Source organism: Zerene cesonia, unplaced genomic scaffold (genome assembly GCF_012273895.1).
Source record: "Zerene cesonia ecotype Mississippi unplaced genomic scaffold, Zerene_cesonia_1.1 Zces_u003, whole genome shotgun sequence".
Classification (NCBI taxonomy): domain Eukaryota; kingdom Metazoa; phylum Arthropoda; class Insecta; order Lepidoptera; family Pieridae; genus Zerene; species Zerene cesonia.
This window is the reverse complement of record NW_024045133.1, coordinates 2,499,055-2,514,716: the sequence shown is the minus strand read 5'-3', so window position 1 is coordinate 2,514,716 and position 15,662 is coordinate 2,499,055. Positions and strand designations below refer to the sequence as shown.

Below are 15,662 nucleotides of genomic sequence, written 5' to 3'. Positions count from 1 at the left end.
ATACCCCTATCATATGTCACTCTGACTGATATGCCACTGACGTTTCTCGCTTCGGCTGATGTGCCTCTTGCATTCGTTTCACGCGACATTCGACTGACGGTGGTCCATCCGCAGAGCCAGGCGCTGCTGAAGGACCACCGCTGGGTGCACACGGGCGAGCGGCCGTTCGCGTGCGCGCTGTGCGGCAAGGCGTTCCGCATGCGGCAGCGGCTCGTGGCGCACGCGCGCGTGCACAGCGCGCCGCGCGCCGCCTACGCGTGCGCGCTCTGCGGCAAGAGCTTCAGCACGCACAGCAACTGCCAGCGGCACATGTTCGTGAGTGCTCGGGGGCGGGGGGGATGTGTGCACGCATGCCGGCCAGACCTTGCGGCTCCGTAGCCATAAGGTCGCCTATTGTGCGATGTGTATTTTTATTCTGTACTTTGTATTATTTGCTTTTGGTGTGTGTGTGTGTGTTTTTTTTTCTTTTTTTTTATGTCATAGCGGGCAACTGAGCTGGTGGTTCGCCTGATGGTAAACGATCACCACCGCCCATGAACATTCGCAGGGGCTCAGACCTCTGAGAATGTGCTGCCCGCTTTTAAGAAATAAGGGATAAGGAAAGGATTGATGATTAGAAAGAAGAAATGGACTAGGAAGGGCGAGGAGAAGGAAGTAGGCCTCCGGCTCCCCCACTCACCGTGCGAATCACAATAGCAAGCTATTATTTCACGCCGGTTTTCTGTGAGGGTGTGGTACTTCCCCGGTGCGAGCTAGCCCAATTCGTGCCGAAGCATGCTCGACTCCCACACAGTACAATGAAATATCATTCATTTATTCAAATGTCAGCTCTATGTGGTGTTAAGTCTACAGAGTAGTTGGGCAATGTGTAATGGTAATGCGAGCGACATTATGTGTTGTGAAACTTGTTTGCTGTACCACTTATGATCTCAAGTACGTCTGATCGGATTCGGAATGATTCTTGTTTCGTTTTTTTTTATTTAGTTCCCATAACATCATCCTACTTTCCTAATAATATTATAAATGCGAAAGTTTGTAAGGATGTGTGTGCGTTTCTTGCTCTTTCACGCAAAAACTACTGATCCGATTGCAATGAAATTTGGTACGTAGGTAGCTGGACAACTGGAATAACATAAAGGCTACTTTTTGTCCCGATATTCCTACGGACTTACGCTGGTGGTACCGCGGGTCGCAGCTAGTATATCATATTATTTTCTTGTGTTTGATTTTACGCGAGTATTATACACTTTGAAATTAAAGACTTTTTTAACGGATTTTAAACGCGATTTATTCATCATATTATTAACCCGACGTTTCGAACACTTTACAGCGAGCGTGGTGACCGTGACCACACGCAAAATCCGTTAAAGAGTGTTTAATTTCTAAATTATATATCCCATTTACCACAGATACACACAGGCCTCCGCCCCTACAAATGCGAGATGTGCGGGAAGTCGTTCAAGCACGCGAGTGAGAAGCGCGCTCACATCACTTACGTGCACCTCAAGAAGCCGTGGCCGAAGCGGAGCAGGGGAAAGAGGAGGGAGAAGGTGAGGATCGGGATTGAATTGGGGATGAGGATGTATCGGTTGATGGGGATGGGGATGTAGATACGGGTGGGGAGGAGCAATTAGTTCCATATATGGGCAACTTCTTGCCTAATTCTATTGCCCAAAAAGAGAGTGCGATGTCTTTACGTGCTTGTGTGCATATTATACAATTGAATAATGCATATGTGTGCGATATCATTCCTTCTAATATTATAAATGCGAAAGTTTGCAAGGATGTGTGTGTGTTTGTTGCTCTTCCACGCAAAAAGTACTGAATCTTTTGCAATTAAATTTGGTACATAGACAGCTGGACAACTGGAATAACATATAGGCAACTTTTTATCCCGTTATTCCTACGGGATACGGACTTACGCGGATGAAACCGCGGAGCGCAGCTAGTTTAACATTTAATCATAACGCCCAAAAAACAACTCCAGTTGGCATTATATACGTAGAATTTCTACACTCTTAAACTTTAACAAGCAGTGTTATTATCGTTTATGGTATTCTTATTATATATTATTTTTCCGAAACTACCTAAAATACTTGATTAAAGTGGCATGGAGCCGCTGGACTCAGGGCGCTTGTGAGGTGGTGGTCGGTCGTTCTGGAAATCTTTTGGGGGAGGCCTATGTCTAACAGTGGACGTCTTAAAAGGCTGAAACGACGACCTAAAATACCATAAGTTTTATTGGTTTGAGAGGATTTGTTAGTGAGTGAGTGAATGAGATTGAGATTAGAAATAGTATTAGACTTGGAGTTGATGTTGAGAATGGGAATAGGGGATGGAGGTGGATGTGGAGGTAGATAGAGGGAGATAGGAGGAGATAGGTTGGGGATGAGGATGGAAAAATGTAGCCTACATTCATAGCGATTTGTAATAAATTTCTAAATTTCTAAATTTACTAATAATAAATCCCATATATAACTGCATAAATAGTTTATTTTTCATCATTTTTCGATTTTTATTAGCATCTTATTTATTTATATGGTAAATTTCAGGGTCCACCACAGAATCCGGCCTCAATGCCGAACGAAATGGACGCAGGACAAGCGATATGGGCGCCGTGTGACCCGAAGTTAGCCGAAATGAACTCCATTATAGACAAACCTATGTATTATAATTTAAAAATGTGATTTATTATACATAAAAATCGATTAATTTATAATCTAGATCGAGCAATAATTTTGTATTAAAATGTAATGTAAGAGCGAAATTAAATCAACCGTTATTGGTATGCAAAAAGGATTTATCAGTCAATCGTTGTGGGGGAAGGGAGGGTGGAAAACAATCGAAAAGGGGGGGGGGAGATCCGGAGACCAGTCTACTAGGGTGCTCGGGGCCCGATAGAAGAAGTGGAAAAGTTGTATTCTCTTCTGTATCGACACGTTCCTCTGAATTGCGCAAGCGAAATGTCTTCGATACATTAAGACCAATGGCTGGTGAAAAAATGTGTCACCGGCAGGCCTGTTTATTTGGACAGAGGGCCATGAAACAGTATTCAGCACTATGCCAACACTTACCGCTCCAACTGTCACAGAGGGGGGCACTAAAAATCAGTGTGGCAACTACGTTGCTGCGTAGACTGAGTGGCTATCTCATTTGGCTCCACTTTATGTCTCCTTAAGTTTTTCTTTATTTCATTGTGTTTTGTGTATTAATTCTATTGTTTTTATTTTTTCATTTGGAGCCGAATGTTTCTTTCTTTCTTTTATTTCTTTCTCACTTGTAAACTGTCCAAAAGTTCAGGATGAAGTTGTCGGACGAAATCAAATGACCATATTAATCCAGAAATTGACCAAAAATGGAATATCGTCACGCCTCTATGGACCACTATTTCAGTACGGTCTTGCGTGGTTTCCGAATTAGGCATGAATCTTTAGTCGCCTTACAAAAACATATGACCGACATATGCTCTCTTTACTTGTACGTTTTTTTTTATATTACAGTCGGCAATGGAGCTGAGAATGAGATGTTCTCGCGGTAAAAAGTAGCCTATGTCAATCTAGCCTCCAAACTATGTACATATACAAAATTTACATCATAGAATCACTCGGTTGCGACGTGAAAGAAAGACAAATAAACATACTCTAGTATTTATAATATTGGTGGAAGCAAACCCCACAATGGAAAATTGGGAATCGCTTTTTTAATAAAACGTATATGACATAGTGTTTCCTATTATATGTTAATGCTAATTATGTATAGAATATAGATTTTTGCTATATTTTCACAAATTTTTCACCATAATCGGTACAGCAGTTGCGCATTAACCATTAAGTAGACATGTAAGAGTAGAATGCATTAATGTATGAGAGGAGTTGCATAAATTATTGCATGAGTTTAAGTGAGTTTGTATTGGGTGGAATAAATAATTTTGTATGATTTATTATTTAGTTTCATTTTGTTTAACATGTGTTTAGCAAAACATAACCCTGTGTTTTGTAAAACATAACCTACTACAAAATATAACCCGTTACAAAACATAGCCTTGTATATGCAAAACCTAACCTGGCTCAAAACAAAACTTGGCACAAACCTAACCTTGTGTTTAGCAAAACAAAACCTGGTACAAAACATAACCTACTACAAACCATAACCCGTTACAAAACATGGCCTTGTGTTTGCAAAACATAACCTCGTACAAAACATAACCTGGCGCAAGACGCACTCAAGAGCAAAACCTTCATCCATGAAGATCACTTTCTAAACGTGAGTTACGAAAATAATCCGCGAGGTCGAGTTAGTACTCTATAAATGAACTTCTATTTAGACATTAGAGGAATTTTTAAAAATACCTCTTTAATTGCTTGAAGTCAGAAATGTAGAAAAAAAGAATAAATACCAATTTTTTGACTTGTATACAACATTATTTAAATATGCAAACTTGAATGGTACTTACAAAATAAAAATTTAAATATTATTATAAATTTAAAATATACTTCCCATATTTGAAATTAATTTCATAAAACCTCATTAACAGATGGCGTTAATCTTAATACACATAAAAGAACATACTGGCCTGAGAAAATATAATAACGCGAGTATTATACATTAAGAATTTAAAATTTTTAACGGATTTTAAACGCGATTTATTCATTGTATTATTTTACATATATTATTAACCCAACGTTTCGAACACTTTACAGCGAGCGTGGTCACAGATATCCACGGGGAGTCTAAATACGGATAATATAATGAATAAATCGCGTTTAAAATCCGTTAAAAAGTATTTAATTTGTAAATATAATAACAATAAATAACAATAAATTAGTATAACAAAAGGTTTATTATCAAAATGATTAAAATTAGTTCTACATTTCACTACAATACTTATTAAATTCATGCATTACAGTTTATGTTACTTTTTTAAAACAATAAAGACTATGTCAATACAAACTTTAACTAGCATTCATAAAAATGATACCTACTAATTTAACACAATAGGGAAATTATCACCAAATATATTTCTTTGGATCGAATGGACTAATATCAAAAAAAAAAAAAACAATTTTTAGTATGGTAACAAATAAGATGTCGAAATTAGTAACACAAATTAAAACACGAGCAATAACTTAATTTTCTTTATGAACAAAATGGTGAATTAATATTTTTTTGGCTTATCTGTTAAGTTAATTAAAAGCAAAATGAATCATTTTCGTAAAATAATATTTAAAGCTCCCGCCAAAATAATAAATGTTAGATTACAAAATATTTAGTTATCTGTCAACAAATACGGAAGGATCGCAATACGTAATCGAAAAAAGAACAGTTTAATTATATTATTTTGTCATACCCTTATAAAATTATGAAAATAACACCAATACGCATAAAAATACCATAATGTTTTAACTTAGAGTAAGAACAGGACAGAAATGTATGTAAAAAGAGTGTAATCTTTTTTTATTTATTTTATTATTAGGTCTGCTTTTTAAATTGTCTATTGCATTAATAGAGTAATAGATCGGCAGTGATATTTGGAATGTTTTTAAATTGTTTATTGTTTAATCCATGTCAACCATGGCGCTGGTATTGTGTGGTGGATCTATTTCTTCATCATCTAATTCGATTTCTTCATCATCAACTTGGGCGTCCTGTGAAAATATATATGAAAGTTATAAATATATTGTAATTTGCTGATAACAAATTCTTTATATGATAAACATCGAAATTAAACAGAACAGAGCTTGTGGCGATATTAATCCTACTAATATTATAAATGCGAAAGTTTGCAAGGATGTGTGTGTTTGTTGCTCTTTCGCGCAAAAACTACTGAACCGGTTGTAATGCAATTTGGTACGAAGACAGCTGGGCAGCTGGAATAACATATAGGCAACTTTTTATTCCGATATTCCTACGGGATACGGACTTACGCGGGTGAAACCGCGGGGCGCAACTAGTACTATATATATGCTATTCATTCTATATTCATCTAATAAACAATAACATTTTTTTTTTTTCTTATATCAAAAAGTTGATCATGGAGATATTTATTGAAAATCTCTTACACATATAATCTCTATAATATATATAAAATTCGCGTATTACTATGTTAGTTACCATACTCCTACGAAACGACTGGGTCGATTTCAATGAAATTTTGTGTGCATATCGGGTAGGTTTAATAATCGGCCTACATCTATTTTTCATACCCTTAATTGATAAGAGAGAGGCAGAACAGCGTTTGCCGGGTCAGCTAGTATAATATACTAGCGGTCCGCCCCGGCTTCGACCGTGGTATATAGCCTATAACCTTCCTCAATAAATGGGCTATCTAACACTGAAGGAATTTTTCAAATCGGACCAGTGTTTCCCGAGATTAGTGCGTTCAAACAAACAAACTCTTCAGCTTTATAATATTAGTATAGATAAAATTCTAATATTCTAACCTCAACACAGACTCACCTGATACTGTTGATACTCGGATATCAAATCATTCATATTACTAGAAGCTTCTGTGAACTCCATTTCGTCCATACCCTCGCCTGTGTACCAGTGGAGGAAAGCCTGGAACAAACATAAGTTATATCATCATCATCATCATCATCATCAGCCCATATATGTTCCCACTGCTGGGACACAGGCCTCCTTTGCGAGAACAAGTTATATAGCAACATTCATTTCCAATTTCCTTTTCCTCACCCTTCCCAGTCCATTCCTTTTTTCCAGTCGTTAAACTTTTCCTTATCCCTTACCCCGTAAAAGCGGCCGTAAAATCAGTATCTTGTCTCATAACCTTTACATGTTTTTTAGTTTGCAAGTGTGGCTGTATGTTACTCTTTTACGTAAAAACTACTGAACCGATTGCAATGAAATTTGGTAGATAGCTGGACAACTGGAATAACACATAGGCAACTTTGTATCCCGATATTCCTATGGGATACGGACTTAAGCGGGTGAAACAGCGAGGCGCAGCTAGTCATTAACACTTAATTGAAAAATATGACCCGTTTTTGCTACATATAAATAACGGTTCAATTTATTTTGCCTAACACTTTAGACTTAAATACGAACGTTATTGCTAAATTTAAACAATTATTCGATTTAAATGACCGGTCGTGACGTCACAATATGGCGCTAAGTCGATACTACTCTTAATTTGGATCGAAAGAGCAGTCAATAATATGGTTGGATCGCATTATAATTAGAAATTTAGAATTGTTTAATTTTTAGTTTTATAGCATTGAAATGCTTTATAAATGAGACATTTTGAAAGAATACAAAAACCGTAGCATTATTGCTACGGTTTGGCAAAAAACGCGGGTTCGAATCCCGCCTCGTGACAAAATTTCTCAACTTAAAATTGTGTCAATGAAGCTCGCGAAGGCGTAGCGCGTGTATCGAGTTGCATCTACTTAGTATCTGTGTAAAATACTAAATTTGACAGCTATTTAAACCGGCGTTCCCAAAACGAGTTATATTTGTATAGTAGACTAGCTTTCCGCCCGCGGCTTCGCCCGCGTGGTATTCGGTTATTTCGTTTTCATCTCCCTATTTCAACTCCTTATATAAATATAATCTATGGTTGTGAATGACATTGACATTTGTTACTCGAGTTTTTTTTAAATATGCAGAATTAAATGTACATTTTTCAATATTTCTGAGAGATTTTCTTAATATTTTTTTCCGTAAGAACCTTATCCTAATAATAACAAACACAACAAAAAAAGAATTAGTGAAATCGGTCCAGCCATTCATGCGTGATGCCGTGACCAAGGAAAATAGGTTTCATTTTTATATATATAGATGTAGAAAAGAATGGATAATACTCTAACAATATTCTATTTTAAGACATCCGCCGTTTGTGTCTTCTCTTTAACTCTCGCGAATGAATGTTGTCTCGCTCCCTCGCCGAGTCGGGCAATTACCTGACTTTTGAATTGCTTTTCTGGGGTAAAGCCTACATCTACAACTGTAAACGCAGTATTATCAGTATTATCATAGTTATTTACCTTAATTTCTATTGAATTTAAGAGAGATTCGCTGGAACGTGTAAATTTTATCGATAACTGTGAAAACATTAAAGAAGGATCATTAGCCCATATATGTTCCCACTGCTGGGACACAGGCCTCCTATGAAGGTTCAGGCCATAATCCATCACGCTGGCCAAGTGCGGGTTGGCAGTCACATGTCATCGAACCTCTTTTTAATTCTCGGACATATCAGTTTCCTCACGATGTTTTCCTTCACCGTTATCTCATCACCATTTCATCACATCATTCACCATTAACAATATATGTATCGACAAATTAAGCCAAGCATAAACTTACCCGTCTCCTGAACATAGCTGTGAACTGTTCTGATATGCGCTTGAATATCTCTTGTATGGCCGTGGTGTTGCCAATGAACGTGGCGGCCATTTTGAGCCCGGCTGGCGGCACGTCACACACCGCCACCTTGAGGTTATTCGGGATCCATTCTACGAAGTATCTGTAATGGTAACACATTTATATTTATTTATGTATCATCTAATTGTTTATTAATCTATTATGTTACTACTTTAAATGTGAATATATATGTATACTAGCTGCACGCCCCGGCTCCGCGCGGGGACCTAGTAATTTATCGTAATTGCCATAATATAAACTATCCTATCTCTCAAGTTGGATCGAACTGCACATGGTGTGCGAATTTTATTATAATCGGTTAAGTGGTTTAGGAGTCCATTGAGGACAAACATTGTGACACGAGATTTATATATGTTAAGATTATTTTTTCTCTCTAATCATTTATATATGTTTATCTTTGTTGTGTATTTATGAAGTTAATATATGAGTATGTCCTGCCGCTCCAACTGTCACAGAGGGTGGCCGCTGAAAATCAGTGTGGCAACTACGTTGCTGCGTAGACTGAGTGGCTATCTCATTTGGCTCCACTTTATGTCTCCTTAAGTTTTTCTTTATTTCATTGTGTTTTGTGTATTAATTGTATTGTTTTTATTTTTTCATGTGGAACCGAATACATGTTTCTTTCTTTCTTTCTTTCATCACAATTCAACTCCGACTACCGTTAATTCATCACAATTCAACTCCGACTACCGTTAATTCATCACAATTCAACTCCGACTACCGTTAATTCATCACCATTCAATTCAGACTGCCGTCAATTCATCACAATTCAACTACGACTACTCAGTTCATATATTATACTACTTAGCCTAAACTACTCACGAAGAATTCTTGTTCTGTATAGCCAGAATCTGTTCGTCGACCTCCCGCATGGACATGTGACCACGGAACATGGTCGCCACGGTCAGGTAGCGCCCGTGACGCGGGTCGCACGCGGTCATCATGTTGCCCGGGTTAAACATCTGAAAGGTTTAATAGTTTATGCAATGTTTATATTTATTCATATATTTTTTATGTACTAGCTCTATCTACGCTTACTATTTTAAATATAAAATTTGTATGCCAATTGTTTGGCGACTTGTGTGGACTATATTATTGTTAACCAATGTGAACTCCGAGAAATTTTTAAAGAAAAGAAAAAAACTGATCGTGATAATGTTTTTTTTCTGTTCTTTCAAAATTTCTCAACTTCGAATACATATGAGGATAACATATATCTGGCATATCATAATACTTGCTCGTTAGTTAATATAATATAAACAGTTCCATAGAATTTTGAAATTGTATTGTATTGCCACCGATCAACGCACAATGTCGGAATTAAATCCGTCCGTTTAAAACAGATTAAAATCGAATTAAAAGGAGTCGGTTACCAGCATGCAGGTGAAGCTAAAAAGTATGTTTAATTTCTCAATCAGTACACTAATAAAAAAAATGCTTGCCATTTGTCTTTGTATCTATTAAATAGTTATACATCTTCTCATGTACACCAGTAGATGGTGTAGCTGTGATCAGTCAGCCCTATACTAGATTTCCTTAGAAGGTTAGTCCTTCGGGAATCTAGCAGCGGTATTTACTCCCCCATCCTTAATCTATAAAGCGACACAGCGCTTCAAGTTACTTCACGGCGGGGCGGGGGGTGCTTAGAATCACCGAAACTACGACTACCACTCCCGACGTCAACAAGATGGACGGACGACCTGATTAAAGTGGTAAGGAGCGGCTGGACTCAGGCCGCTGGTGATCGGTCGTTTAGGAAATCTTTGGGGCAGGTCTGTGTCCAACAGTGGACGTCCTAAAAGGCTGCAACGACGAACAACAAGTTACTTACTTGACTCATGAGTTCAGACACGTTCTGAGGTCTGTAGTCGAAAGAGTTCCTCGCTGTTAGTGGAGCGAACCCTGTGAAAATAAATTATATCATCAAAACAATGCGCAGTAATTTAAGCAATAAAATTAGATAATCTGGTATTTATTTGACTAGCAGTCCACCCCGGCTTTGCCCGTGGTACATATATAGCTTATAGCCTGCCTTAATAATTGGGCTATATAACACTGAAAGAATGTTTCAAATCGGACCAGTAGTTCCTGAGAATAGTGCGTTCAAACAAACAAACAAAGTCTTCAGCTTTATAATATTAGTATAGATATGAGTTTGGGATATAATCCAACACAATAGCTAATTTTGTGTTGTCACGACGTAAAACTTATTGTTTCTTATTTATGTCATAGCGGGCAGCTGAGCTGGTGGTTCGTCTGATGCTAAGCGATCACCACCGCCCGTGAACCAAGCAGAAGTAGTGTTATAAATGCGTTGCCCGATTTTAAGGAGTAAAGGATAAGGAAAGGATTGACGGAAATAAAGGAAGGGACTGGCAAGGATGAGATCAGGATATTGGCCTCCAGCTTGTTTACATTTAAAAATGAAACTGTTTAAATAAAATAACACTGGTTGAGTTATCTCTCCATATTCTAAAATGAGACCAAATGTTAACATGATAGGGCAATCAAACGCAAAAAGAATCACGAATCGGTTGAAAACTTAAAGCTTTTGGGACGTCAGGTGGAAGTGCTTAAAGAAATTTTAGGGAATACTAACCAGGCATGAAGAAATGCAATCTCGGGAAAGGCACCATATTCACAGCCAGCTTGCGAAGGTCGGCGTTCAGCTGGCCAGGGAAACGCAGGCACGTCGTCACGCCTGACATGGTCATCTGGAAACATGTGATTTTTCTATTGAATATATAGTTACCTTCTGTACGTTTTAAGGCCTTCCTTCTGTCCCTCGAAACTGTGTAATTTTTGGAGAACCATAAAGTATTATTTATTGATTAATTCATAGATTAGTACATAATAATGAAGTATTATGTACTTATCTATGAATATAAGTATATATGTATTCAATAAGTAATTTGTGAAGGCGTTAATCCGTGTCTAAAGTTATAAAAAAACTGATCTATTAACGTACAGCCCAAACTACTGAACCGATCGGAATGAAATTTGGCTAGCAGATAGTCACTATGATCTAGGCATTTGATACGAAAAGATTTTTATAAATCTTACTCCCAAGAAGATAAAATAGGGGATAAAAATTTGCTCCACAAAAATTCATTTTTGATCACGAGGCCATCTATGAAACTACTCTGAATTTAACGCGTGATCGCGGCCAAAAGCTAGTAAACTATAAAAAAGATAGCAAAATATTCCTCTTTCGTTGCCAAGTAAAATAAACAAAACTTCCCAAAGCACCACAAGCAAATTTATTTATTAATTAAGCAGTGGTGGCTCAGTGGTGAGAATCTCGGACTTCAAAATCGATAAGTCGGGGTTCGAGACCGGGCGAGTGTGCAGGAAATAAATTGATTTTTCAATTTATCTGCACATGTGGATAACATAACCACTGTTTAAAAAGGTGAAGGAAAACATCGTGAGGAAGCATGTCCGAGAATCAAAAGTTCGACGACATGCGACATCTGACAACCCGCACTGGGCCAGCGTGGTATCCACCACTGGCTGGCCCAGTGCGTATGGCCTGAACCCTCATAGGAGGCCCGTGTCCCAGCAGTGGGAACATGTCTGGGCTGATGATGATGAAAGCACCACAGAATTTAACTTTTACTCACCGAAATCAAATGGTTCAAATCACCATAAGTGGGGCTGCTCAGCCTCAGAGTCCGGAAGCAGATGTTGTATAGAGCCTCGTTGTCTATACAGAACGACATATCCGTGTTTTCGACAAGTTGGTGAACCGATAGCGTTGCGTTGTATGGCTCCAGCACAACTTCCGAGACCTGGGAAGATATTTATTTGTTTATTTATTTAGGCGACTCTTGTTTTTGGAAAACTCTTTGGGGACACCGCGCCAGATAGGAAGTTATTTATTTAGAAACTGTATTTTGAGAAATTAAAGTTAATAACGGATTTTAAACGCGATTTATACGTTATATTATCAGTCTCCCCGTGACCATGCTCGCTGTAAAGTGTTCGAAACGTCGGGTTAATAATATAATGAATATATCGCGTTTATAATCCGTTAAATAGTCTTTAATTTCTAAATGTATAATACTCGCGTAAAGTCAAACACAAGAAAATACTAACTGTATTTTCTCTCTTCTTAGTTAGGGCATACTACAATAAGAATATTAGGTTGGTTAAAGCCAAAAAGGCAGTAATTTAGGACAGATAGAAAGAAATATAGCTGTTTAGAAATTGACCTTTTTTGTAATTAGAGATACTACAATAAGAATAGAAAGGAAGAAAAAATCATTTATTTGGCGGCAATGTGACACGAAACACAAAAACACAGATGAAATAAAAAAAATAATAAAACAATAATAAAAAACATATGGCTAATGCCTTTTTCAAGCATTGCATCTGCGCGATTATAATTCAAACGACGTTTAATTACATTATAATGCACAATGAAACGTAAAACGAATACATGTGAAAACTTGTAATTGGCCTTATTCTCTTTTTTTTTCATTTTACTACAATTGTACTTATAGCTGTAAATTTTCTTTTTATTGAATAAAAAAAAAGTAAATAATAATAGCAAAAAAAAGTATAATAATAGCGTGTCCGACAGTACCGCCAAAAAGGATCTAGTTCAGCTTGTGCCAGGTGTTGGTCTGACGCTGAATAGTGGTGCGGTTAAAGCCAATCAGGCAGCAATTTAGGACAGTCAGTGAGTTAAGTAAGTGAAGTCCCGTGTCCCCTTACTGGGGTATGGGGCAGATGATATACATCTGTTTCACTGTGATGATATACATGTGTTTCGATTTTCTTTATGGACAAGTAGGTGATCAGCCTTCTGTGTCCTGCCAGACCGATACCTTTTTTTTTATTGTCCCCACCGGGAATCGAACCCAGGACCCCTCGGTTCTACGCTCACGTGTTTACCACTGTACCAAGGAGGCGTCAGTCAGTGAGTTAGTCATTAATTAAGAAACTGTATAGCTTTCTTTTTAGCAAAGTACAAGAATTATAGGTTGGTGTGAGTGTTAGGGTGTGTGACACTATATTATAGTTTTTCGCGATTATTTATCGACTAGCTTTTCGCCCGCGGCTTCGCCCGCGTAGAATTCGCTTATATCGCGCTACATGGTAAGGAGTATTTTCTTCGCATAAAAAGTATGGTTTGTTCTTTCCCACGTTTAGCTCCATCATCATACCAAGTTTCATCAAAATCGGTTTGACAATAACGAACTTTCATACAAGCTTTCATCCCGTCTTTCAACCCTTTCTACCCTTTTTTCGCAATAAACAGTATCCTTTGTCCTTTCCCAAGTTCAGTTCCATCTTCATACTAAATTTTGTCAAAATCGGTTCAGTGGTTTAGGCGTGAAAGCGTAACATATAGACAGAGTTACTTTCGCATTTATGATATTAGTAGGGATGAATGATCTCTATCTATTGATGAAGGAATTGAAATCTGCAAATACCATACTATTTATAAATAATAAACTGTGTTATTTGTATATTAGAATCTTTGTTATCTATGCTAATATATATAAGCTGGAGAGCCTGTTTGTTTAACGCGCTAAATTAGAAACTACTGGTCCGATTTGGAAAATACTTTCAGTGTTAGATAGGTCATTTATTGAGGAAGGCTAAAGGCTATATATGTACAATGGGCAAAGACCGAGCGGACCGCTAGTAAAATAAATGTGTCCGAGTCAAACGGACTCGGTTATATACAAACATACAGGCGAAGTCAAAAATCGTGATTAAATGCACATATTATGAGAATGATGATGGTATCGTACAATATACGAACCCCCAGACCCTGCCATACCTTGGGCGAAGGCACCACGCTGAAGGTGCTCATGATCCTATCCGGAAACTCCTCTCGGATCTTGCTGAGCAGCAGAGTGCCCATGCCAGAACCGGTACCACCACCCAGGGAGTGGGCTAGTTGGAACCCTGGAAACGAGAGATTTTACGGGTGAACTTAAAAAGTAGTAGGAAAAATATGTATTAAAGGTTAAAGTTCAAGATGTACAGTGGTTAAAGCTTGAGCGTAGAACCCGGGGGTCCTGGGTTCAATTCCCGATGGGGACTCACAAAATGTCTAGATCTGGCAGGACAAAGAAGGCTGATCACCTACTTGTCCGTAACGAAAATCGATCAGTGAAAGATGTATATCATCTGCTCCATACCCCACTTGGGGACATGGGACATTACTTAAAGTTCAAGGTTATGTACGTTAAATCAATAAAAATTAAACGAATATGAGATAATAGTAAAAATACAAAACAAATTAACGTAACTAATTTCAAATACTAAAGCGCCTACAAATTGCCTGAACTAGACCAAATTTTATGAGACAGCACGGAAGGCAGCTGTCAAATGAAATAAAAGTTAAGTCCCGTGTCCCCTAGTGGGGTATGGGGCGATGACATCTGTTTAAGTGATCAATTTTCTTTGTCAACAAGTAGGTGATCATCCCTCTGTGTCCTGCCAGACCGAGACATATTTTTTTTTGTGCGTCCCCACTGGGAATTGAACCCGGGACCCCTCGGTTCTACGCTCACGCGTTAACCGCTGTACCAAGGTGGCGGTCAAATGAAATAATAATCATAAAAAATCACTCAGTCGAAATTTCTCAGGTAACAAAGCGAAAAAATACAGTCGAATAGATAACCTATTTTTTGAAGTCGGTTGAAAATTAATATGAAATTAGAGTAATATAGAAATAAGAAAGATCAAAAGTATAAAATAAAGTAAGATAACGGAGAAATTTTAGTTACATTTTTTAAATAAAAAAACACACTTTTCTAATGAAAACTTTTTGAAGTAGAAAAAAAAGCATTTTTGGAAATAGGTATAATATAAATAAATAAATACTTTAATACACTCATATATATAAATAAACAAAAGAGAAATAAAAGCATAGAAGAGCAGTACATCAGGCGGCTTTATCGTTGAAAAGCGATATCTTCCAGGCAACCTTACGTTGAATCAATTTGACCTAAGGAGTGCTTATTAATGTTTAGTATCTACTGATTATTGTTACCGTAATATCTAATATCAAGGTAACTGATGGGTAAAGGATAAACTTTGATATATTGTTATTTTTAGTATTATTGTTTAATTGAATTTATTTGCTAGTTTTATTTTATTATAATAATTTTTTTTTTATTATCTTATTTATTTATTGTTTATACTTTTATTTATTTCTATTTTTAAGTTGATTTTATAAGTATTATTATTATTTTTGTTTTTATATATCCCATTTTAATACTACTTATTTATCAATCTTT

General features: G+C 37.2%; 2 protein-coding genes across 3 annotated transcripts in view; one reads left to right on the top strand and one right to left on the bottom strand.

Moving 5' to 3' along the window:
* The window catches only part of LOC119838493 (zinc finger protein 658-like), a 16,276-nt gene extending 13,432 nt beyond the window's left edge, over positions 1-2,844 (top strand). The window contains exons 13-15 of the mRNA XM_038364445.1: positions 115-315; positions 1,410-1,550; positions 2,553-2,844. Of these exons, the coding sequence (XP_038220373.1) occupies positions 115-315; positions 1,410-1,550; positions 2,553-2,687 (477 nt within the window). The 3' untranslated portion in view covers positions 2,688-2,844. The remainder of the gene's footprint in view (positions 1-114; positions 316-1,409; positions 1,551-2,552) is intronic.
* A 2,627-nt stretch (positions 2,845-5,471) lies between these two features.
* Positions 5,472-15,662, bottom strand: part of LOC119838510 (tubulin beta chain-like) — a 26,193-nt gene continuing 16,002 nt past the window's right edge. Inside the window, exons 6-13 of one of the 2 annotated variants that reach the window (XM_038364475.1) lie at positions 14,195-14,322; positions 12,024-12,191; positions 11,000-11,114; positions 10,232-10,302; positions 9,223-9,362; positions 8,323-8,482; positions 6,457-6,558; positions 5,472-5,645 (exon numbers count right to left, since the gene is read on the bottom strand). In XM_038364475.1, the coding sequence (XP_038220403.1) occupies positions 5,556-5,645; positions 6,457-6,558; positions 8,323-8,482; positions 9,223-9,362; positions 10,232-10,302; positions 11,000-11,114; positions 12,024-12,191; positions 14,195-14,322 (974 nt within the window). In that variant the 3' untranslated portion in view covers positions 5,472-5,555. The remainder of the gene's footprint in view (positions 5,646-6,456; positions 6,559-8,322; positions 8,483-9,222; positions 9,363-10,231; positions 10,303-10,999; positions 11,115-12,023; positions 12,192-14,194; positions 14,323-15,662) is intronic. The other variant, XM_038364474.1, reaches the window with a different exon arrangement.